This window comes from Heterobasidion irregulare (assembly GCF_000320585.1).
Source record: "Heterobasidion irregulare TC 32-1 unplaced genomic scaffold scaffold_07, whole genome shotgun sequence".
NCBI classification, from domain to species: domain Eukaryota; kingdom Fungi; phylum Basidiomycota; class Agaricomycetes; order Russulales; family Bondarzewiaceae; genus Heterobasidion; species Heterobasidion irregulare.
In genome coordinates this window covers 767,894-791,059 of record NW_009258203.1, presented here as the reverse complement: position 1 = coordinate 791,059, position 23,166 = coordinate 767,894, and the positions used below count along the sequence as shown (strand labels likewise).

The window sequence follows — 23,166 nt, the reverse complement described above, 5'->3', positions numbered from 1 at the left end:
ACGCGCTTGATAGACGCCATGGCCACGTCGCGTTCCTAACCAAGCTCTGTCTTTTCCTTGATCCCGAACTCAATGAGCGCTGGGTGCGTACGACGCTGGAGTAGCTGGGCGGACTTCCTATCATTTCGGGTCATAGGTAAGTGCAAAATCCGTACGAGGGCCATCATCGCGTCTCATCACCGACGTCAGCGCCTGGCCCGACGATGTCAGGCATTGACGCACTACCTACACTGTCAATTGATTCCTTGACCCAAGCCCGTCAAACAGCAAAGACTAGGCCAACAACACCCGAAAATGTAGCGCAATATACGCGATCAGGCGAAGGATTGGGAGGAGCTATAAAGTTCGCAAAAGTCTCCTTCAGGCCCTGTACCCCATCATCAGCACGATGAAATCTCACTGGCGTTCGCTCCTCACTGCAGTGCTGCTTGTCACTCTCGTTCCTAACGTCGTTAGAGCGCGGATACTCAAAGATCCCACTGAGGTCGTCCGTAACAAGTATGATTTCATCGTTATTGGAGGTACGTATGTCAAAGCAGATCAAGGATCCGAGGACTGACAAATAGATTGTGTTTAGGTGGTACCGCGGGTCTTGTTATCGCGAACAGACTTAGTGAGATACCACAGAATACTGTTCTTGTCATCGAGGCCGGTATTTCGTATGTTTCAATCTTTCGGGTCTCGCATGACTCCTAATTACTCATCTGCGCCTCAGAAATGAAGGGATTGAAGACGCCATCGTTCCCTTATTTGGTCCGGACTTGACGCCGGACAAGGCATGGGATTGGAACTACACGGTCACTCCTCAAAGTGCCTTGAACAATCGCACCTTCCCTTACCCGCGAGGCCGGCTCCTGGGCGGCAGCAGCTCAGTCAGTGAGTGTCTTTTACTTTGATAGTCGAATTGACGCTCACCTGTCGCTCAGACTATGTCGTCTACAACAAGGGATCCTCCGACGACTTTGATCGGTGGGCGAATGTCACGGGTGATCAGGGTTGGTCATGGAATGCTCTACAGCCTTACATGAAAAAGGTGTGGAGTAATCTTATCCCGTTCATTGCATTTGTGGGGTTACTCATTGAAGGCGCCAGAACGAACGGTTGACACCGCCAAGCGATGGCCACAGTAAGTGTACGGGTCATGGTGCGGGCTGTGCCGTGGAGTTCATATCAGTGCTGCAGACACCACCGGACAGTTTATTCCCGAGGCGCACGGCTTCGATGGAACTCTTTTGACTAGCTTACCTGGATTTCCGACACCCATCGACTCCAGAATTTTGAATGCCACGACGCAGGTCCCGGGTTATCCTTTCAATGCCGATATGAATCAAGGAAATGAGCTTGGCATCGGTGATGGTCCTTTCATCAAAGAAATTGATTTGATTTCTGAATGGGCGCGTAGGTTGGGTATTCAGCTCCATCGGGAATTCCAAACGCAGCAGTTCCGCCACGGCATATCTAGGGCCGAGCGTGGCTGCGCGGCCAAACCTGGACGTTCTGATCCAGACTCAAGTGATCAAGCTGTCGAGTACTGGTAGAAAGGGAGGCAAACCCGTCTTCACCCGCGTAGAATTCTCTCAGGGGCCACAAGGTAGGCATCTCCCTTTGTTCCTACAGGGTCGGACTGATTGTTGTACCATGTACAGATCCGACATTCGCGCTGACAGCACAAAAGGAAGTAATTCTGTCCGCAGGATCAATTGGGACACCTCAGCTTTTACTGCTGTCTGGCATCGGAGACCCCGCAGAACTTAAACAGTCAGGAATTAAGGCCCTCGTCGACTTGCCAGACGTGGGAAAGAATATGGGAGATCACGCACTGCTCCCAAATCAGTTTTATGTCAATTCGAACGAGACTTGGGAAGCAAGACGTGATCCTGTCGTGTTCCAATCTCAGCTTTCTGAATACAACCAAACGGGACAAGGCCCGCTCGTCGACACCATATGCAACCATATCGGATGGCTTCGCGTTCCCGACGACTCGGGCATTTGGCATAACGCGACCGATACGTCGGCAGGACCAACTGCACCACACTATGAACTTGTCTTCGCCGTAAGGATCTTTTTCGTCTCTTTTTTCTTCCCCCGAGCCTTACACGTCTTTAGAATGGTTTCGTCGGAGTCATTCAGCCCACTCCGGACACCGGAAGTTTCTTTACTATAATCAGTAATCTAGTATCGCCTGCATCGCGTACGTGAAAACCTGAACAATTCCGTATTCGGACTGACATCCTTCTCATCCACAGGTGGCCAGTTGACACTTCGTTCTAGCAGCCCATGGGATTACCCCTTGATTGATCCTGGCTTCCTTACTGCCCCTATCGACTTGATGATCCTTCGCGAGGCGTACAAAAGTGCTCGCACTTTCATTGCTGCACCCGCATTCGACGGCTATATCATAGGGCCGTATGGAACAGCCGGAGCGAGCTCAGACGACGAGATTGACGCCTACATCCGCAACTTTACAACGAGCGTCTGGCATCCTGTTGGGACTGCTGCAATGAGTGCTACGTCTTCCAAAAACGGTGTCACGAAGCCCGACTTGTTAGTCAAAGGCGTCTACGGTCTCCGCGTTGTCGATGCGTCTGTTATGGTAAGCTTGATTAATCGTCTCAGACGGACTGCCATCTCATACGGTATTCAGCCCTTCGTTCCCGCGGCACATACCCAGGCAGCGGTGTACATCATTGCTGAGCGCGCTGCGGACCTTATCAAATCCGCCTGGAGGCAAGGAGGTTCCAATGTCGAATCCTCAGGCTAGACGGAATGAATGGTACACAGGCACGGGCCTTGAGAAATACTTGAGTTACACATTGAACCTACCATAGATATCCCCGTTTCTCTCTATCTTTGTCATAATGACATATCATCGCACTTGATTCCAAATGATGAGGCCTGAGGTCGAGGGAACAGTCGCACGCGTGCGAACTTCTATCAAACTGTATTCATCTTTGTGGGGATTTCAAATAAACTTCGCTGGAGTATGACTAATCGAATGCCAAGAACTCCGCTCTTTGTTGAACAGCCTCTAACAGCAGCGTCATGCCCAAATGCTCAACATTGCGTACTTCTTCCCTTGCAAACCATTTTCATCATGTCAGGCCCAATACTAGTTCCGTCTTACTACCGAGCAGGTTGCAAAGTTCCCGGGAATGGAAATCTCCTGACGCTTGCTATGGACGGACGGTAAGTCGCCACCAACGTGAAAGATACTCCACGGCCGGCGGGTCTGTAATGTCATTGGCCATCGTATCTGCATTTTGTCAAGGTCTAGGTTATCTTTCACGCGCTCACCCCGTTGGCTCACCTTTTAACCACCAGCGTCAACGTCGATGATCAAGAGCCATTAGTGAGTGGATCACGGCATAGCGTCGCTTCGCCCATGATTCCTCTCAACTAGAGCTGGGATATTTTTTGGAGGAACAGATATGGTGAACATGGATCTCGATATGTCATGGCCCCCGACGCCCAAATGCTGGCTAGGTTCGCTGCATGCTTGACATGTGTGAAACGACAGATGTGTTGTACTTATCCACAACAAGACCGGCGAGTACAATTGGTACGGCTACCCGCTATGTGGGTGCACATGGCTATCTCCTCCCTGAATCTGGAGGCAAGTGGCTAAGTAAGTACTTGATTTATCGGCGTGTTTTGAATTGCGATGATCAGGCCTTACATGCTTGCCATTGGTCCGGAGTATGCAGATGTCGACTGGATGCAGCTGTGCTGGAATTAGAAGCCTGTCGAATGTTGTGACCCATCTCTCAATGAATCCGAGTGATACGTCGGTTACAGTTATCGGATCTGTCAAGGGGTACCTCTGACCAGTTATTCCACCGGATCGCAAATCACATACTTATATATACCCTAGTCGGAAATGCTCAGTGTAACACAACCTGACCCGGTACAACCTGCCGAGGCGATCTACTAGGATCTACTCCATCGTGGTCTTATCATGCTCGCTGTCGACTCCTTCGATGCTTCCACGACTAGCGTTCATGTAAGTGGAGTTCATGGTTTCATGCATCATCAGAGCGTCTCACAAGACAGATCCCAGTTCACTTGCCCAGAGGATGTCACCGGTCTCGAGAGGATAATCTTGGCAGCCCAGGGTGATCTAGCTCTTCTTCGACTTCTCAGGTAAGTCTATAACGTATCGTGCCTGGTCGTGTCTACTGACCAATTCATAAAAGCGCTTTTTTCGCGACTGCCATCTCCGTTGAACACGAATACCTCAGAACAGAGCCTGCTCATGTTGAACCCACTCTGGATGAGGGTGTCATCACACAGACACGTAAAGCGCACCTTGTATGCGCTTCACGAACCGTTTGTGTGACCACGTCCACTGTTACTGTCCCTTCTGTTGAGCGCAAGGATCTCGTACTAGATGACAAGACGTTTGTCAGCCAGCTCTTCGACCAATCTCAACATACGCCCAAGTATTCTCTCTTGAGCATTGGTACGCAGGTCGTCGATGGCAGGAAGGTTCTTCGGAAAACGTACACGCTGGAGGCTGGAGACTTCCTCTGCACCACGGTAGAGGAGTTTCCAGATCGCGACATGTTTGTTCGTGGCAATGCTTGGCTGCAAGATATGCGTCCCCGAATCGATGGGGGACTAGCTCCATCGCTGATGCCTAACGCCACTCGTTTCGCAGAGGCGGCTACATCCGAGCACTTCTTTTCCTTCACGCCCCATTCTCCCTTTTTGACGCCCACCTTGTCAACGATTCTGATGAAACAAGCTGCAGATCCAGTCATTGGACAAAAGACCTTTGCAACTTATCCGAATCCGAGCAGAACATCTTTCCAGGAGCCTTCATACGTCGATATCAGCTATGCTGAATTCGCCAGAGCCGTAGATCATGAAGCATACGAGTTGTACCACCAACTCTCCCCGATCGTCACGTCTCAGCAGGCCGACGCTGCACATGCGTCGCCATCAGAGGCACCTGTGATCGCACTCCTGGGTGACAGCGGGATCTACTTTGCCACAATAGTCATGGCGTTGCTCCAACTCAATGTAACAGTCTTCCTCTTGGCACCTTCTGTAGGTTCCCTCTTTCTATCGTTCTGAACAGCTCTGACCATCTATTCGAATGGGCGCAGAACTCGGAGGCTGCAATCGCGCATCTATTGACGACTTGCCATGTCTCCGTTCTAATCTACGAGCATGGTCACTCCACAGTCGCTCGAAACGCGACTGCCAAGTGTTCGGTGCCCACTTTCGTCATTGATGCCATTTCCAAGGCTTCTGAGCTTTATACCCTTGCGCGATCCCTTCCACCCGTCAAACTCAATGAAATCCGACGGCATGTCCTTCACCACTCTCCGCCCGCCATCCCAATCATTGTCCATAGCTCGGGATCGACGTCATATCCTAAACCTGGTTCGTTTCGGAGATGTTCCTGGATTGAAGAGGCATTGATTTAATGACAGTTCGCTGGTCAAACAAAAGCTTTTTGAGCAACGGGCAAGTATTGCTCACTGCTGGTGGCTGGTCCACCTTCACAAATAGAGACAACAGATTTCTTTGCTTAGGCCCGTTGTAAGTTCTCATAGCACACTCAGACCCCTATTTAGCTTATGCGTTACGCCTCATGAAACAGGTTTCATACAATGGGACTCACGATTGGCCTTGCCGGAACGATCTGCGCTGGAACAACACTGGTTCTTCCATTGACGCAGCTTTGGCCGCCATCGCCTGCCGATATTGTCCGATCTCTTCGTTCAACAAAGGTCACCACTTGCATCATCGTCCCACTCTTACTTGAACAACTTGTTGATGCCCTTGAGTCCGATGTCTCTCGTGTTGTTTCAGAACGATTTTTGCCGCTCGTCGAATTGAAGCTCTTGATCAGTGAGTTTCGTATTAATGCTTTCAACCCCCTACACGCTAAATTTGGAATTCAGCTGGAGGAGCCCACTGTCCGGAAAAGCTCGCGAAGCACCTTATCTCACTTGGCGTCAACCTGAAGTGTATTTACGGCTCAAGCGAGACTGGAAACCTGATGATAGGATCGCACACGAGGCCTTCGTCCCTGGATGATTCGTCCTGGAATCTCTTGAGGCCCTTTCCCCATACGTCGATCATTTTCAAACCCATTGAAAGTTCGGAAGGGAATAATGATTCACGTCAGGGGGCACTTTTTCAAGTACATATGGCTGCAGATGATGTGCGGTTGGCAGTTGGCGTCTTGAAGCCTGGCGCGGAAACTTGGAATACTGGTGATGTCGTGCAAGAGTCCTCACCGGGTTCAGGATGGTACAGACTCTTATATCGGGACGATGATATCCTCGTTCATGTCAGCGGTAAGTGATATCTTCCGCGAGACTCAAGCCTCGTTAACGTCAATAATAGGCGAGAAAACAAACCCTGTGCCTATGGAGTTGAGCTGCCGCTCTCACAAACTCATACATCGCATCGCCATCATTGGCCATCGCCGTCCTGTCACAGCTGCTATTGTACAGCTGAATGAAATCGAGGCGCAGCAACACACTGAGGAAGAGCGTCTGTTAATCGTTCGCGAAGCGATCCAAACCGCCAATCAGGGTGCCCCTAGGCATTCTAGAGTCGTCGAAGACATGGTGCTCATTTTGCCTTTGTATTACCATAAGCAAATATCCAGCACCACAAAAGGTCATTACTGATCGGATACTGGATCGCAGCTCGACTGACATTCACTCTCAGGAAACTGCATCCGGCCCAAGGTATTGCAAACATTCGCGGAAGAGATCGATGCTCTGTATCGGAGCTTCGAGGGCGATGATGTTGCCCTAGACGACGCTCCCCAAGGTTCTGTTATCAGCCTTGCCGAAGTACAGGCTGAGGTCACCAATATTTTGGGTCAAATCATCGAAAATCCTGTCACACCTATGGACCCCGCGAGGAGTCTCTTCGACATGGGTCTGGATTCGATCACCACACAGCAACTGCGTAACCGCCTGTCCAAGGCTTTTGGATTGAATCTACCGCAACAATTTGTCTACCAAAATTTCTCTCTGGAGAAATTGTGTTTCGCCCTGCATGACCGCCTATCCTCGTGCTCCCAGACGGCCGAAGCAGGACCTACCAGAGGAGAGATTCTGTACGAAATTCTCGAGCGACAGCTTGGTGCTCTCCGACGTTCAGCAGATATTGTCCTGTCCAGCCGTTCAATCTCGCAAGGCATGGAGATACCCACTGGACAGGTCGTTGCTGTTGTGGGCGCAGCTGGGTCTCTCGGCATCTGGCAAGTGAAGGCTCTCTTAGACCGTGCGGACGTTCGACAAGTCCTATGCCTTGTACGAGGTGCGAGTGTGTCTGCAGTATACGACAAGGTCCAGGCCGCATTTAGGAAGGCAGCGCTCCACGACTTTGCCCATCAGACCGAGGAGTGGCGGGATCGCCAGCTCAGTCAGGCGGGTGTCCCTGCTGTGGATCTGGACCAGAGATTGGTGGTGCTTCCATTCGACATGGCAAATCCTCATTTCGAGGAGCGCGAGTACCTCGCATTGGCCAGCACCTTGACAGCAATCATCCATACTGGATGGAAGATGGACTTTAATCAGGTGGTGGAAGACTTCGAGAAGGATTGTCTTGCCGGTCAGTCTTTTGAGCTTCATCCAAAATCTTCATAGTCCTTCACGTGCTAATATATTACTCTCATAGGAACTGTCCAACTGCTCCTCTTGGCTGGATCTGTGCGACCGAAGCGTTTCTACTTCATATCCAGCATCGGTGTGGTCATGGAATCGAAGCAAACCCCGGTATTAGAGCAGCTTCTGCCATGGTCCAAGGACGATCATATCTCAGCGTCGCCACATGGATACAGCGAATCGAAGTTCATTGGCGAATATCTCGTACAGGCGGCGTCCACGATTCTCCACATCCCTTGCTCTATCGCGCGCGTCGGGCAAATCACAGGCGACACAATCAGCGGCGTTTGGAAGGTATGTTCGATTTCTCCCGCTCTAGCGCGGCGAGCGGGTTTTCATCGACAGTCATTAGGCGCAGGAAATGAACCCCGTCATCATCGCCGGCAGCGCACGCATCGGGAAATTCCCTGTCGTACCCGACGCTCTGCTAGACTGGACCCCAGTGGACACCGTCGCGAGCTCTACTGTTGAACTAGCCCTGGGGCCGCAGGCACCGGACACCGTGTCCGTGCACCACATCGCCAACAGGTCGCTGTCCACGTACGCAGACATGGCCCAGCACCTCCGCGCGGCAGGTGTGGACGTCGTCCCGACCTCTCCCGAGGAGTGGTGGGCGGCGATCAAGGCGGACGAGGGAAACCCGTGTCTCACTATCGAGGCGTACATCGAGACGGCGTTCGTGCAGGCGCACGCGGACATGGCGAAGACGGGGGGGAAGACGCTCACGCTGGACATCAGCCAGACGCTGCGGCTCGCCCCCAATTCGCTCGTGCACTGCCCTCCTCTGGACGGAACGCTTTGGCAGAAATACGTGCGGTATTGGCGCCAGATTGGATTCCTGCAGAAATGAAAGATTAGAGCAGACGCGACGTTTACTGTGATTTTGTTGTATGATACATAGATTTTCTTTTCGTATACAGGTGGATGTCCTTGATCACTATTCAATATAACCTCCGACGTGTCATTATACGTAGCTACACATTCATGACCCCGTTCAGATGAGCAAGAGAATTCCCCACCCAAGAAAGACCCAAAAATAGAGAAGCAGAGGCTAAGCAAAACAGTAAAATGGCAGTCACAGCAAGTCGGAGCAAATACAGAATATCGCCAAGATATGAGCCAACTACATGTGCGTCTTGGGTCTCTCCGACATCCCCAGCTCAAGAGATCAGAACTCCAGACCGACTCCACCCCTCCACCCGCCCGTCGCGCCCTCGACGACCAATCCTAGCCACCTCGCCAACCCTTCCGCCCTCATCTTCCAACCGACACCCTTCAACCCCCACCGATACCCCAGCCGTGTCATACGCCGCCACCTCGACAGCCCGCCACCGCGGCGCGTGAGCGTGTGGAATTGCGCGAGGCAGGCGGCGGCGGTGGGGCGCTGTGCGGGAGGCGCGAGCATGGACGCGAAGAGGGGATCGAGGAGGGTTAGGTTCGTGTGGCCCTGTAGTGGGTAAGAGATGGCGAGTAGGTATAGGGGAGAGGGCAAGAGAGAGGGGAGAGACAGACATCACGGAAGAAGTGGGCGAGGAGCTTGCCGAGCGCGTATACGTCCGCTGCGAACGCGTCCTCCGCTGCACCAGATGGTCGCGCGACCGTATCTAGGTCTGGTGCTTGGTCCACGCGCGCGCTGGCCCCGAACCCCGTGTAATAGTATTTCACAGGGTGCGGCACCGCGAGGCGCGTACGGCGCGGGAGCTGCGCCTCGGATACACGGTGGTTAGGGTTCATGTTGTATGCGCCATGGAACCCCGAAGGAAAGAGGTCGCGTGCATCCATGAGTATCGTCGACGCGCATATGTTACTGTGCAGACGAGTCGGGAGGTCAGTTTGGAGTTAGGGGACGGGGAGAACGAAAGTGAGATAGAGGGTGGGGAGGGATGGAGGGATACAGTACCGGTGCGCGACGCCATGCGCGTGCAGGAATGCGAGACCCTGTAGTGATAATGTGTGTGCATACGGGGGTGCTGAGCGCGTGTGTATGACGGAAATTGGAGTACGAATCGATTGCGGGATGGTGTGGTGTTTGCAGGAGGACGGAGAGGTTGGCGATAATGAAGAAAAGGACATACCTCGAGCATCTGCTTTATAAACACGAGCGCCTCCACGGCCATGCAAAATGGCGGCGAATACCAGTCCCGCAAGAGCGGCATCACCGCAATGCGGATCCCACTCGCGCCCGCGCTAGCACCCTCCGGCACGTCTGTCCAATCGAAGCTGCCCGTCCCCGGCACCTCTAGAACGTCGAGCAATGGAAGAACGTGGTTATGTGGGTCGTCCGCGAGGGACGTAGAGGAGAAGTAGCGCAATGTCGAGATTTCTTGCTGTTTTGGTAGTGGGTCGACTGGAGAGTGAATTTTGAGGACGACCTGCGCGCCATCGGATACTCGCACGGCGTCGAGAACGTTTGCTTCCTGAGTCCAACATGCGACCGCATACCGGAAGCATAATTTGCGCGTGCAGGATGCAGATAGGTGATCGCGACGCGTGCAGACCCCAGAATTAATTATTACGTAAATATAGTGTATGCGGGGTAGTGGGGGCAGCGGGGGAGGCTCGACGTACGACGACGATGCTATCCTCGCATTCCAGTGGATCTAGGGGTGTGCCGACCCACGACCCAACCCATCCAGGCCAATATCGTCTACGAAGGGAATACCCGCGACGCAAGAGAAACGGCTGCAGCGCACGCCAGCCCTGCTCGAGCTCGCGCAGGCCGTACGGTGCGTTGATGTCCTCGACGTGCTCATGCTCGTGCGCACGACTCGAGGCGTTGGTGCTGGTGGCGTCGGAGATGGAGACGGAGATGGAGGAGGATGTGAACGGCTCGGACCTGGACGGGGATGCAGAGCGTGGGTACGAGGAGGAGCCGCCGGACGGTTTGGTGATGAGCTCGATCATGGGGTCGGGGCGTTTCATGGGGAAGGATGGGATGTTGGACGATGGGAGGAGCGAAAACGATGCATTGATATGGCGCAGAGCGGCCTTAGCGAACAGAATCTGATACGAGCGTCTAATGGAATCCGTTGAGACTGCACTGCGCCTGCCAATTTCCAATCGTAGAAATTTCACCCATAAATATCCTGTTCTCGATAGTGGAAATCAATCCATGACCATACCATAGATTGGCGACGAACAGACATTGAACTTTTCCTAGTTCATAGTTTCGGTCAGGAATCGATTTCCTTAGAAGTCTCCCGGGAGTTGAGTTTCGGAAGACTAGGGGCAACGACAAAGAGAAAGACGAACAGGAGGAAACCCGTCATTTGCCAGCTGAGCAGACTCGTGAGCATGTAGCCCTTCCACACGACCGCCTTCATATCATGCTGCCCACAGAAAATGAAACGGAGAAATAAACACAGAACGGGATCGAGAAAGCAAGCGTGCGCGGCACGCACTATTACACCCGAGGACAAACGCTTAAGCTACGCCGTTCGCATACTCACCACGGACGTCGCTAAGACTGCGATCAGGTGGGGCCGCTCCACACTACTCCGGCTGCCTTAGTCCGTTACGTCCCCCTCTAATACATTCCTACAAACGCCAGGCTACACGTCGATATATGATAAGTGCTCCCTGTACCTGCTGACCTAGTTAGTCGAAGAATATCCGGCGTCCAACCGACTACCGCTCGTCGAGAACGGACTCGCATAGCATCGCACGAGTCGATGCTTCGCCGTGATGATCATGAAGCGGCTGAAAATACGAGTCAGCGTGGGAACGATGGAGGGTGAACGCTGAAGGTGGCCAGAGTGAGACGAGCAGAACAGATGTTGATATGAAATATGAAGATAAAGGCGCATGTAAAAAGATGTGTTGGGTCGTGCGGGGCAGGAGCATACGTTCAAAGGTCACAGAGCTCAAGTGCGAGCCCGCTTGGAATGCAGACACAATTATCGCCCTATAGCATCGGTGGGAACAGCGCGTGCATGCGGCGTAGCCCGAAGGATGGGGCCCTGCCATAGCCTGCCATCCGTGCGCGCGCACGGCGGAGAAAATACGCACGTCCAGACCCACAGCCTCGGGAGTCTGCGAGGCACCGCGGGAAGACCCAGTCCCGCGCACGCGCATATGCATCATGGTGAGAGAGTACGCGTGGGAGATGGGATACGCTGAGGAAATAGGATAGACGAAACGGACTAAGAGAACGCGGTGTGGTGCGCGCGGCGCACGACCGTCGGTACGGTATGAATGCACGCGAGGGATGGGAGCAGAGCAAAGTGTTCGTAGCGGTCATCGTGCGCTCCCCCCGCCTCAGGGCCCAAGCACCGTGAACATTTTCGACCGACCGAGCGGCGCGATTCATAAATAGACACAGATATGCAAGAAATGGCGACAAGCTTGGCAACATCAAAGGAGCGTCAAACAGAAGCTGTCCACACACCTATCTACGCAATGCACCAGCATGATCAAGCTCGCCCGCCTGACTCGGGGTATCCTCAAGAATCAAAGGCGGGTGAAGCGACGACCCCAAGCTCTGGAAGCTCGGCGGCCGCGAGGAAGCCGAAGGCGTGTGCGCCTCTGTCCGCGACGAATCCGTCCTCTGCGCATCCTCCGAGCTCCGCTCTATCGACCTCGATCCCAAAGTCTCGATTTCACTCTCCTCTCGCACGTTCTCGAGTGACAATCGCAGCACCGGTACGCGCCGCACGATGTTCGCCATGAGCGGCGGCTCGGGCGACGCGATGGCGACGACAAACGATGGCGGCGAGTCCCGATCTCCTCCAAGCTCGCCGTCGCTCACTCCATCCTCGTCCATAGGCGGCAAAAAATTGCGCTCTCCTAGCCGTGGTGTTGGCGGCGGGCGGTCCGCATACGATACGGGCACGCTGACCTCCGCGGACGACATCAATGGCGAGCCACTCGGGAGCGGGCCTATATACGGCGGCGGCGCTACCGGCATCGTACCAGGGAAGAACCTCGGGACGAATGGGGCGGGGCCTTGCATCGGTGGGCCATCCTCGGATGCGTACGTCTGGAAGGACTCCGCGTCCGAGTGTAAGTTGCGCGATGAGCGCTCCTGACGCTGGCGCTGCGCGGAAAGTTGCCGCCTACGATAGATACTGAAGGCGAGGCAGCTCGCGACGATACTTAAGATCCCGACGGAGCCGCCTACGGCACCTCCGAAGGTCGCGATGTTGTGCTGCTTTGTTTTGGCGCTGATCGGTGGATCGGAAGCGGAGCGTAGAATTGAATCGTACGAAGGATGGCGAGGATAACGGAGATATCGAACAACACGAAATCATTGGGATGTCAGAGGGTCCAGATCATCAGTATAGTTTCAGCCGAGGTAAGAGCGGGCGACACACTTACTCGACAACTGCAGTCTGCGTCACACTTGGCGAGGGCTGAGCTTCCGTGTTAGATGGGCTCGGAGAATTGTTATTCGAGTCCATTGCGGCTGCCTGAGTAAATACGTAGGAGTCGAACAGCATGACGGAATCAGGTCCAAGGTTGACTTGAAGCGTGTGCGGCATCTGTGGGAGGCCGCTCTGTGCAAGGACAGCAAATTTGGGCGCAAATCCAGAAGCAGACGCCGAGCCATCATGGAAGAAGCTGCCCATAGGCTTGTTGTCGAGAGTGAAAGTCAGGTTGGTCAGGGTTGGCGTGCTCGTGTTGGTAGCGGGTACGCCTAACGGGAGAAGACAGTAGAGATAAATAGCCGAGCCTGTCCAGAATGTCAATTGCGTATTCGGCGAGGAAATAGTAGAAAATAACCAGTGAAGTTAAGCTGGAGGAAGACGGGCTCGTCGACGAATCCGGCATCGTCGCTATCCAGCTTCACTACAGCGAAGGGGCTACTACTGTCGGCGTCATCGTCATCGTCATCGCCATCGTCATCGCCATTCGAGCTGGCTCCATTGACCTGTCCTTCGTCACTGTCGTCGTCTTCACGGTATCGTCTGTGCCATCGCCGGACCCTTCCATGTTTACCACCACTATCCTCATCCCTATTTTTGCTGTCGTCTGCATCTGTCGTTGGAATTACATGGAGTCCATGATGCCAGGTGCTCTCGAAGGCGATACTTGGGTCTGATGGGGCCAGACAGAATTTGCAGTTCGATGAATTAGCACTGGAGACCCACTGAGCTGCTGGCTGGTACAGGATCGATGGGTCTGAGTCGTCTACAGTGATGTTAACCTGGCCTGCCCGTGCAAACCACGAAGCTTCACTCCATAGTGAGGAACACAGAAGAAGAGCGAGGACAAGCGGGATGGATCGTGGGGACGAGGGCCTGCACCAGATTTCAGAATGTCAGCCATACACATCACGATCTCTCAAAGATCGCTGTTGATATTTCCGAGACGAACCTCATGAATATGCGCGATGATCGCCGACAAACGATAGGACGTTAACAGGCAAGGGCCAGCTTATTGATAAAGCGTGCAAGAGGCGGCAGTGGGAGAAGGGAGTGGTCTGATGAACGGTGAGAGCACCTTAAGAGAGCGGCCACCGCTGAAGGGTCAGAAAGGGGTGGAACGAGCCCACGGACTGCTTCGTGTGTTTGGCCGGGAGAAATACATCCTCGCAGAAGTCTCGGTGAGAGATTCGAGTTGAACCGGCTTTCACATTGCCACACTCCATCCCGGCTCTCCATTGGCCAGAAATATGCCTCCCCCCAGATTGGGCCATCGCACGCTCCAGCAGCAGCAACACTCGCTCTCCAGGCAGTGATTTTACGCCAAGAACCGCAAGACAAGCACGGGCTCTGGGCAGCAAAGGATATTCGAGATCAATCCACGTTCTGCACCCAAAAAATGGTGAAGAATCATTGATGATGGCAGTGGTTGAGGAAAGAGATCGATACAATGCGCCGTGCTGATTGGCGGTCGCCGTGTGGCTGACACAGACAACATATCGTCCTCACCTCTCCTCCCAATCGCATACCTCTGTTCGTCGTCAAATATCTCTTGAAACCCGAAACTTTGGTTTTCAGTGTCCGGAAGTCGTTTGACCGCAGTCGGAACCACCGAAAACCTGGAAGTCTCCAGGTCAAATCTCCCCCACCGGCTCCCAGCCGTTCTCTGGTCCCCGTCTCCCACCGTCTTCCTCACGCCATCTTATTCCCGGCTGTCTTTTTATGCTAGAGGATACATACTTTTAGATCACAGGCACTGCATCAACGACGTTCTCAGGCTGTTCTGTATATTGCAAAGGGCCTTCTGCGCTTGTTCGAGTGAATTGACGATCACCACTTCCTGCGACCACCCTCATGAGCTTGTACAGGTACACAAGACCCGTGGACGGTACCATACCCGTTCCTGCTCTCCTCTATGACGATGAGGACAATTTATCAAGTCAGGAAGGCGTTGGGATCTACGAGGGGTATGTTCCTTTTCGCTTCTCTTCTGTCTTTCCCGCTGCTTCCCGTATCTCCGTGTCGTGACATGATTCCCACTGGATCTATTCCAATAAAGTGGGAAGCTACTCTCTTTCGATATATTGGGCGTACCTCACGGATCTCAGCCGTGGCCGATGTGTGCAGACCGTGGCGTGTCGATGTCTGTTCAGATCCTTGCAGAGTATAAACTGGCACACGTCTATCATATAATTGCCCTGCCAAGCGTTCTCGCTCCGTAGTCCTTTGCGATCCTCAATGAGGACTGCTTTCCGCCTTTGTATGATGGTTCCTCGTCTCTATTTCAGCCCCATGTCTATTTTGCATGACAGATGTCGGCTCCCTGATCGTCCTTCACATTGGTCGCTCCAATCTGCTTCTCTCCATTCTCAATAATGACTTTTAGTACACAGAAGTCGGCCGATCGTCAGAACGGCACTGTGTTCGTGACGACTCATCGTCTATTCTACATCGATGCGGCGAAACCCCTCGTCTGCTCGTTCGCCCTGGACTTGTCGTATATATCACAGACCGAATATTACGCAGGTCTGTTCACATCTTCCTCAAAGGTCACCCTGCACCTCGCACAGGCATTATCGTCGCCATCGAGCGCCGTAAGCGACGATCCCGCGGGCGAAAGTTGGACATGCGAAGTCTGCAACTTCCGCAACCCGCCAGGCTTGAGCCCCACTGCGGCAGTCTGCTCTCTATGCGGCGTTCCCCGCGCCAAGTCGGGCCCAAATAGCGCCGCGCCGCGCCCGTCCTCCACTTTGGCTGTCGCGCAGCCCGCGTCTGTTTCGATGCCGGCCTCGCTCGCTCCCACACCCGTGCCAAGCGAGATTCCCTGTCCCGCTTGCACATTTTTGAACCACCCGTCGCTCCACGAATGCGAGATATGTGGCACGCAACTCCCGCGGGCGCCTCCGGTGCTCAAGTCTGCGCCGGCATCGCGCCCGATGTCGCCGCTCCCAGACGAGGCGGAAAGCAGGGTCATGAAGCTGAGTTTTCGCAGAGGTGGTGACAAGGCGCTGTACGCGGTGTTGAAACGAAGTCTGCTTGGTAAAGCATGGGAGGTCCGTTTCCTTAACGAATCGCGTGCAGTCGGTCACTCGGCAGATGCTGATTTTGCTCCGATGACAGGCGAAAGATGGCGTCGCGCGCCCGGAGGTATCAGGCGCTGCAGGCTCAGGGATTCGTGCGTCTGCAGGAGTATCTTTTGACGAGCCGATCTTGATTCATTGCGTTGCCTGTCATTCCCAGATGGCCTCCTTCGTACCGTCGAGACTTCGGCGCAGACGCGCCAGACGGGCATGGACGACGCGCTGAAGGACCTGGAGGCTCTGATGATCAAGGCGCGGGACATGGTGCGTCTCGCGGGTGAGCTCAACGAACGGCTCACGGCGTCCTCGTCTCTCGCCTCGAACCCATATGGGTCTCCGTCCGACGGTGCCTCGGCCGCGTCCTCGTTTTTATCGAGCTCTGCCCTCGTGCCCTCCACGGAGCCTGAGGAGGCCACGTTTGTGCGATCCTCCCTCGTCCAGCTCGGCCTCCAGATGCAGAACACGCCCGTGACGCTGGACATGATCCGCGACGAAAAGCGCTGGCACGAAGAACTCGCACGCGAGCTGGCCGGCGTGCTCCAGGGCACGGGAGGAAAGAGCGGCATCGGGCTCATGCGCGACCGAGGTATCATCGGCCTTGACGAAGTCTGGGGCGGCTGGAACCGCGCGCGGGGAATCGGTGCGTCCCCCACTCCGCCTTCCCTTCCCTTCCCTTCCTTTCATCTCACTGATCGAATCTCTCCATTCCCGGCACGACTTCGGGCCCGCTCGATTCGACGTCCAGCGCTCGTCCCCCCGTCGACGTTCCTGCAGGTCCTTCCGCTCCTGCCGTCGCACACAGCCCCGCCCGTCCGCCTCCGCACATTCCCCACGACCGGGCTGCGGGTGCTCCACACGCCCGCGTACGCGCCCGGCGCGTTCGCCGCGCGCCTGTGCGAGCTGATAGCCGCGCGGGGCCCGCGCACGGCGCTCGAGGTCGCCTGGGCGGAAGCCGTTCCGGTCGGGCTCGTGGCGGAGATGATCGGCGAGGCGGAGATGGGGGGCGCGGTGTGTCGCGACGAGGTGCACGCCGCGGGCGGCGTCGGGGACGGCGTCGAGGTGCGGTGGTGGGCGAATGCGTTCAGGGACTACGTCTGGGACGGCCAGGCGTGAGCTGAGCGCGCGCGGCAGGACGCGGCTGCGGCTGCGGCGACAAACTTGTAGACCCTAGCCCGGATTCGGACGTTGATGAATATGATGGATCACCGTGGCCCATCACGCATGCATGCATGCATCAATGGAAGCGATGTGCGGTGCAGAAAAAAACTTGTGATGGTCTTCTGGACGCTTTGGCAGGACGAATCGAAGTATCGCGGGGAGGCCGTGCGGCCTCCCACAGCCTTCCTGAATATTTCTGAAGCTACTGCCTTCTGTGAGGACGCGCTAGTAGTGCTCGCCGTCAATAAACTCGCAGCCCACCGACCGACCGACCGACTAACCGACTAGGTTCATCCTTCTCCGAAGCCCCAGCCACCAGCCGCCACATCAGCATCAGCATCAACTCAACATCCACATCCACATCAGAATCGCATCAATCAACGACATCAACGTCACCATCAGCATCAGCATCACCCACCCGAACCTCATCACGCCGCGAAAACCCCAAACCCGCGGCGCGCGCGCTGCGTGAACGAAGCATGAGTGCATTAATCAGGGTGAAAGAAAACGTAGCGCGAGATTACATCGTCGAATCGGCTACATGGTACGTGCGGGCGATAATAATGCGTACAGGAGCTCCGGCCGACGGGGAGGGCATGTCGGTGAGCCAGATCGTGGACGTCAAAAGGGAGAGCGGCGAGCACAAGGCCCCCCGCGCGCTGCACACTGCCGCTGCACGCCGCGCGGGACGGGGGCTGGCACGATAGGCGACAGAGGCGGCGTGAAAAAAAACAATATGTGTGTGGTAAGATACAAGCAAAAAACAAGCGCGACAACGAGGGGGGTAGGGGGGGGTCAAAGCGGGAGGAGGAAGTAGGAGAGACGATTAGTCGAGGCCAAGCCATGGATGCAGTAGCAGTAGCAGTAGCAGTAGCAGTAGCAGTAGTAGCGTAAGATGTGGTGCGTGCGGCGTAAAACGAGCCAACGATAACGGGCGGGCATGTGCAGTATGTACGTGAGGATGCGGTGTGTGTGGGGCATGCAAGTAAAGTAGTGTATATATATGTATATATCATGAGTTATACGGTCATGTATGGATGGATGGGATGGATGGGATATGAATGTACGTGGCACGGCGTGGTCGGGTTCGACGAGATTCAGGTCATCACGATGATGGGAAGAAGACGGACGAGGGTCGCGACCGAGCGCGCGGGAATAGCAGAGCGAATACGGGTTGGGAGGGCGAGGGCTTGATAGAACACGACGAGCGGAGCCAAGAGGCGGGCGATAATAGCGGCGGGCGGGGATAGTGAAAGAGAGAAAGAGAGAAGAGAAACGAGAAAGAAGGCGGAAGCCGGAGCAAAGAAGTAAACAGCAATGGATTGCAACGAAATGGAACGGAGTGGACAGGTTATTAAAAGTGCGTGGGAGGGTATGGTATACACGATCGATGGGAGGGAAAAAACCGGATCGGACACAGTCAGGGAACGAAAAAGGATCGACTCCGGCGCCGGATACAACACGCAGCGCCGGCCGCGCGTGATGCTCGCGAGATACACACATTACAGTAGGCTGATCATTCCTCCTCGTCCTGACGCCAGAGCACGAGCGGAGGGTCACGATTATCGATTCTAGAGTAAAAAAGCGGGCCATTAGAGGGACGTCCATCCCAGGAATTAGGGTACTCTTTCGTGGGTCGTGGCGGATCAGATGATGATGACGACGACGACGATGCCGATGCCGATGCGATGGGGCAGGCGACGAGGATGCTGATGGGCTCTAAAGATGTGCGTGTGTGTATGTGTGTGTGTGCGCGCGCCCACGAGTCATCGGCCGGAGATGCGGAGGAGGAGGAGAGGGGGACCAAGGCAAGACGGGCCCGTCGCCGACGGGCGTGCCTCGGGTTTTGGCGCTCACATGGAGACCTGCTGCGTCTCGCCCTGCCCGACCATCCCGTAGTAGGCGTCTCCGTACGCGTACGCGGCCTCCTGATCACTCGGCGGCGGCGCGTGCGCGTAGCCCGCCATCCCCGATGGCACGACGTCGCCCGCGCCCGCACCCGCACCGGCCTCGGCGCCATACGACGACGGCGAGTCCGCGATGTACATGCCCTCGTACGCCTGCGCCGCAAAGCCCGACGGCATCGCGTTCCCCGCGAGCGCGTCGAACCCGAGCAGCGCGCCCTGCTGCTGGTCCTGCTGCTGCTGCTGCTGCTGATGCATCGGCGCATAGTCCATAAGCGGCACCGTGTACCCCGCCGGACTCGACCGCGTCGAGCTCGCCTGGCTCCGGCTATGCGCGTGGGCGTGCGCGTGCAGCGCATACGGGTGGTACGTGCGGCGCACGGGGCTCGCGCCGCCGTGCTCGGACGACATGGACGTCAGCGGCCGGCGGATCTGCTCGGGGTTGCGCGGCGCGTTGGGCGTCGCGCTGCGGAAGCGCCGGACCGCGCCCGCGCCGCCGTCCATCCCGGGCGGGTACAGCGCGGCGTGGTCGAACGCGGACTTGTGCGACGGCGCGGAGAGCGAGGTGAGCGCGGCGCCGGCGAACGCGCCCTGGGCGTCGTGGTACGGCGAGGAGGAGGCCGCGGAGGCGGAGGCCTGCGTGCGCGCGTGCGCGAAGGCGCCGCTGCTGGTGATGCGCGGCGGGACGCTGCGCGACTCGGGCGAGGGCATGCTGACGTTGGAGAACGCGGGGCTCGCGGTCGCGTGCGGGTGTGGGTGCGGCGCGGGGTGCAGCACCCAGTGCGCGGTGCTGTCTTGCTGCTGCTGCTGCTGCTGCTGGGCGCCGTAGCCGACGTTGAGGTTCTCGGACGCAGACGTCGCGAATCCGAGCGCGCCGGGGTAATACGCGTCCTGGCCGTCGCCAACGTCCATCTGGGAGTGCTGCTGCTGGTGTTGGTGTTGGTGCTGGTGCTGCTGATGCTGGTGCTGGTGCTCCGCGACCTCGACCTCGACCATCTGCGCCATGCCAGCGCTCATCTCTCCAAACTGCATGCTACCAGGCACAAAGTCCGTAATCTCGCCCTCCTCCACATCAAGCTCGTCCACCTCCTCGCTCTCCACGTCCGCGTCCTCCTCAAACCCGCCGCCGCCGCCGCCGCCGTGATGTAGGTTGCCCCCGCCGCCCCCGTGGCCGCCGTCCATCCGCACGTTGGCAGCCTGGCCGCCCGCCGCGCCGCCCGCCTCCGCGTCCGCGCGCGCGTGGATGCGCATGTGCTGGCTGAGGTTATCCGAGCGCGAGAAGCGCTTCCTGCAGCGCGGGCACACGAACGGGCGCTCCATCGTGTGCGTGCGCACGTGCCGCTTGAGGTGCTCCATGCGCTTGAACAGCCGCCCGCACGAGAAAAGCGGGCACGCGAACGCCTTGATCGTCTGCGCGCCGCCGCCGCTGCCGATGGACGTGGGCATGGACGTGGACGTGGATGCCGTGGCGGAGGCCGAGGCCATGGTGGAGGTGGAAGTGGAGGTCAAAGCGGGCGAGGCGGAAGCGGAGGCGGAGACGGAGACGGAGACGGACGGGTCGGCGAGCGTGTACTGCAGCGCGCCGGACGGGAGCGTCGCAGAGTGTCTCGGGGCCGGCGCGAGCTCCGCCATCCCACTCGGGCCGTACATCGGGAACGAGTTCTGTCTCTGCGTCTGCTGAGCCTGCGCTTGCGAGTGGTGCATCGCCGACATGGGGCTCGGCGCGGGCGACGCGTACATCGGGGGTGCGGCATTCGCGAACGCGCCGAGGCCCTGCACCTGCTGCTGTTGCTGCCGTTGCTGTTGCTGTTGCTGCTGCTGCTGTTGCACGTGCTGCTGTGTCCGGTGCTGCTGATGCTGTTGGAGTTGCTGAGCCTGATGCGAGGGTCGCTGATACTGATTGTGCTGCTGCTGATGTTGCTGTTGCTGCTGCTGCACGCGCGTCCCAAACGCGGCCCCCATCCTCCCACGCGCTGGCCCGGCCTGCGCCTGCGCGAGGAACATATCCGGCGCGCTCAGCCCCAAGCCCATGCTGATCCCCACGCTCGGCGCCACCTGCCGCTCGTCAATCCCCATCCCCATCCCCATCGCAGACCCCATCCCCATCGCAGATCCCATCCCCATCCCCATCGTGGAGCCCATCCCCATCGCGGAGCCCATCCCCTGCCGCGCCTGAGCACCCAAGCCAGCGCCGGCCTCGTCCCCCGCGCGCCGAGCCGTGGCGCCCGTGGCAGACGTGGCGGCAGCGGCAGCGGCCTTTGGCTGCCGCCGCCTGCGCTGCTTGTAGCTCGGCGAGCCCTCGAAGAGCGAGAACATGGTGAGGAACGCCGCGCTGGGCCCGCCGGGGACCCCAGCGCGCTCCGCGCGCCCGCCGTCCGAGTCCGTCGAGACCGACGCGGCGCCGTCCTCGGCCGCGTTGAACGCGTCCGCGACGATGGCGTCCGCGGTGCTGACCATCTTGTTCCCGATGCCCATGTCGTCGCCCTCGTCGTCCGCGTCCAAGTCTCCGGCGCCGCCGTGGTGGCCGCGCGCGGCGTACTCGTACTCGTCCGCGTCGGACATGGAGGCGGACGCCGAGGCAGAGGCGGAGGTCGAGGACGGGTGCCGCTGGTGGTGCTGGTGCGGGAGGCGCTGGGCGCGGTGCTGGCGGCCGTGCGCGCGCGAGAACTGCTCGTAGAGCGAGCGCTTGGCGTCGTAGCGGAAGGAGAGCGCGGGCTCGCCGGTGACGAGGGTGGTGGGCTCGAGGCCCATCTTCTCGCGCTTGAGGTCGCGCTCGAGGGCGTCGAGGAAGAGGCGGTCGTGCGGGACGGAGAACCTGCGGGCGCAGCGGCAGGGAGGGTGCGTCAGCGTCAGCTCGGAAGCGGCGCGGCGCGGCGATGCGATGCGATGCGGTGATCTCGGCGGCGGGGGAGGGAGGGAGAGAGACGCACCAGAAAAAGACCTTTTGTTTCTTCTGCGTGCGGATGCACTGGTACTTGAAGAGAAGGTCGAGGAACGGCGACTGTGGGATGACACGAGATGCGATCAGTCAAGGGCTCAGGACCGCACACACGGTAAGACACGGCACGAGGAATGCAGGACACGGGGCCGATCACAGCGGGCACGGAAAAAAAGAACGTGGGCGACTGGCCGCCACGCGAAGGATGATGCAAAGAATGCCCGGGCTCACCTTGGGCTCCTCCAAGCAGGCATCGACGCCGGGCTTGAGGTTGCGCAGGTCGCTAAAAACGCCCTCCTCGAACTTTTTCATGTTCTTGACGGGGCGGCCAAAGGCCTCGAAGCGGAAGACGAGGGCGCGGACGATGTCGGTGCCGGTGATGTGGTAGAGGCCGTTCCAGAGGACGCACGAGACGTGCTCCTGGTTCGGGAGGAGGAAGCGCTTGAGGTTGGGGTGGGACGCGGCATGGTGGGGTGCGCTGGGGTCGGCGTCCGCGGCGGGGTCGGGGAGGAGGGCGGCAGAGGCGGAGCTGGAGCTGGAGCTGGAGGGGACGATGGGGCCGGGGGTGGAGCTGGACCAGTGTGAGGGCGCGGTGGTGAGGAAAAATTTGAGCCTGTCGAGGTGTTCGAGGCGTTCCTGCTCCTGGAGGGTGAACGGGCGCGAGAGCCCGCCTGCGCGCCCGGCGTCCTGCGCAAAGGCCTGGATGGCGGACTGGTGGCCGAGAGAGGCAGCGATGTCGATGTCGTGGTGCTCGTGGGAGGATGTTTGGAGGGCACGGTAGGCAGCGACGGGGACGGTGTTGGCATTAGAGGAGGACGATGACGATGGTGGGTGGGGTGGGGGAGAGGCAGAGGAGGCAGAGTGGTAAGCGGAGAGAGAGAGGTCGTGAGGTTGCTGTTGCTGCTGGTGGAGGGAAAGGGAGTGGGCTGTGTGGGAGAGCGAAGGGTCGGGATGGGACGGGTAATGAGGGAAGGAGGGGGTGTTGTTTGTGTAGCGGGGAAGGGACGCGTAAGGGTCCATTATAGAGTAAAGTAGTAGTAGTAGTATTAGGATACGTGTCGTGTGGGGGAGGAGGAGGAGGAGACG

At 57.3% G+C, this 23,166-nt stretch overlaps 7 protein-coding genes across 7 annotated transcripts; 4 read left to right on the top strand and 3 right to left on the bottom strand.

Annotated features, from left to right (window-relative positions):
* Positions 1 to 388: 388 nt before the first annotated feature.
* Positions 389 to 2,899, top strand: aao5 (aryl-alcohol oxidase5; the record flags this gene model as incomplete). The annotated part of the gene is made up of 12 exons (XM_009549956.1): positions 389 to 521; positions 578 to 659; positions 716 to 876; positions 927 to 1,033; positions 1,093 to 1,126; positions 1,183 to 1,350; positions 1,403 to 1,591; positions 1,647 to 2,053; positions 2,107 to 2,191; positions 2,247 to 2,593; positions 2,676 to 2,805; positions 2,829 to 2,899. 12 exons carry the CDS (start codon positions 389 to 391, stop codon positions 2,897 to 2,899), a joined length of 1,914 nt encoding a protein of 637 aa, XP_009548251.1.
* A 1,056-nt stretch (positions 2,900 to 3,955) lies between these two features.
* Positions 3,956 to 8,487, top strand: nps7 (tridomain enzyme adenylation-thiolation-dehydrogenase; the record flags this gene model as incomplete). Its single annotated transcript, XM_009549955.1, has 12 exons — positions 3,956 to 4,000; positions 4,058 to 4,140; positions 4,194 to 5,049; positions 5,109 to 5,388; positions 5,439 to 5,547; positions 5,609 to 5,794; positions 5,821 to 5,859; positions 5,995 to 6,311; positions 6,361 to 6,639; positions 6,691 to 7,584; positions 7,651 to 7,931; positions 7,990 to 8,487. 12 exons carry the CDS (start codon positions 3,956 to 3,958, stop codon positions 8,485 to 8,487), a joined length of 3,867 nt encoding a protein of 1,288 aa, XP_009548250.1.
* Positions 8,488 to 8,805: 318 nt separating this feature from the next.
* Positions 8,806 to 10,559, bottom strand: HETIRDRAFT_419350 (uncharacterized protein; the record flags this gene model as incomplete). The annotated part of the gene is made up of 5 exons (XM_009549954.1): positions 8,806 to 9,084; positions 9,150 to 9,444; positions 9,538 to 9,575; positions 9,713 to 10,054; positions 10,206 to 10,559. The coding sequence occupies 5 exons, from the start codon at positions 10,557 to 10,559 to the stop codon at positions 8,806 to 8,808; spliced, it is 1,308 nt and encodes a 435-aa protein (XP_009548249.1).
* Positions 10,560 to 12,024: 1,465 nt separating this feature from the next.
* On the bottom strand, positions 12,025 to 14,062 carry HETIRDRAFT_435056 (uncharacterized protein; the record flags this gene model as incomplete). Its single annotated transcript, XM_009549953.1, has 4 exons — positions 13,953 to 14,062; positions 13,359 to 13,876; positions 12,954 to 13,308; positions 12,025 to 12,799 (listed from the first exon to the last, which is right to left on the bottom strand). The coding sequence occupies exons 1-4, from the start codon at positions 13,955 to 13,957 to the stop codon at positions 12,025 to 12,027; spliced, it is 1,653 nt and encodes a 550-aa protein (XP_009548248.1). The 5' UTR covers positions 13,958 to 14,062.
* A 792-nt stretch (positions 14,063 to 14,854) lies between these two features.
* On the top strand, positions 14,855 to 17,297 carry HETIRDRAFT_386170 (uncharacterized protein; the record flags this gene model as incomplete). The annotated part of the gene is made up of 4 exons (XM_009549952.1): positions 14,855 to 14,967; positions 15,387 to 16,132; positions 16,241 to 16,720; positions 16,826 to 17,297. 4 exons carry the CDS (start codon positions 14,855 to 14,857, stop codon positions 17,191 to 17,193), a joined length of 1,707 nt encoding a protein of 568 aa, XP_009548247.1. The 3' UTR covers positions 17,194 to 17,297.
* A 55-nt stretch (positions 17,298 to 17,352) lies between these two features.
* HETIRDRAFT_103697 (uncharacterized protein) lies at positions 17,353 to 17,945 on the top strand (the record flags this gene model as incomplete). Its single annotated transcript, XM_009549951.1, has 2 exons — positions 17,353 to 17,452; positions 17,527 to 17,945. The coding sequence occupies 2 exons, from the start codon at positions 17,353 to 17,355 to the stop codon at positions 17,943 to 17,945; spliced, it is 519 nt and encodes a 172-aa protein (XP_009548246.1).
* A 354-nt stretch (positions 17,946 to 18,299) lies between these two features.
* Positions 18,300 to 23,100, bottom strand: zfp3 (putative transcriptional regulator; the record flags this gene model as incomplete). The annotated part of the gene is made up of 4 exons (XM_009549950.1): positions 18,300 to 18,947; positions 19,096 to 21,957; positions 22,073 to 22,143; positions 22,312 to 23,100. 4 exons carry the CDS (start codon positions 23,098 to 23,100, stop codon positions 18,755 to 18,757), a joined length of 3,915 nt encoding a protein of 1,304 aa, XP_009548245.1. The 3' UTR covers positions 18,300 to 18,754.
* Between the last annotated feature and the right edge of the window lie 66 nt (positions 23,101 to 23,166).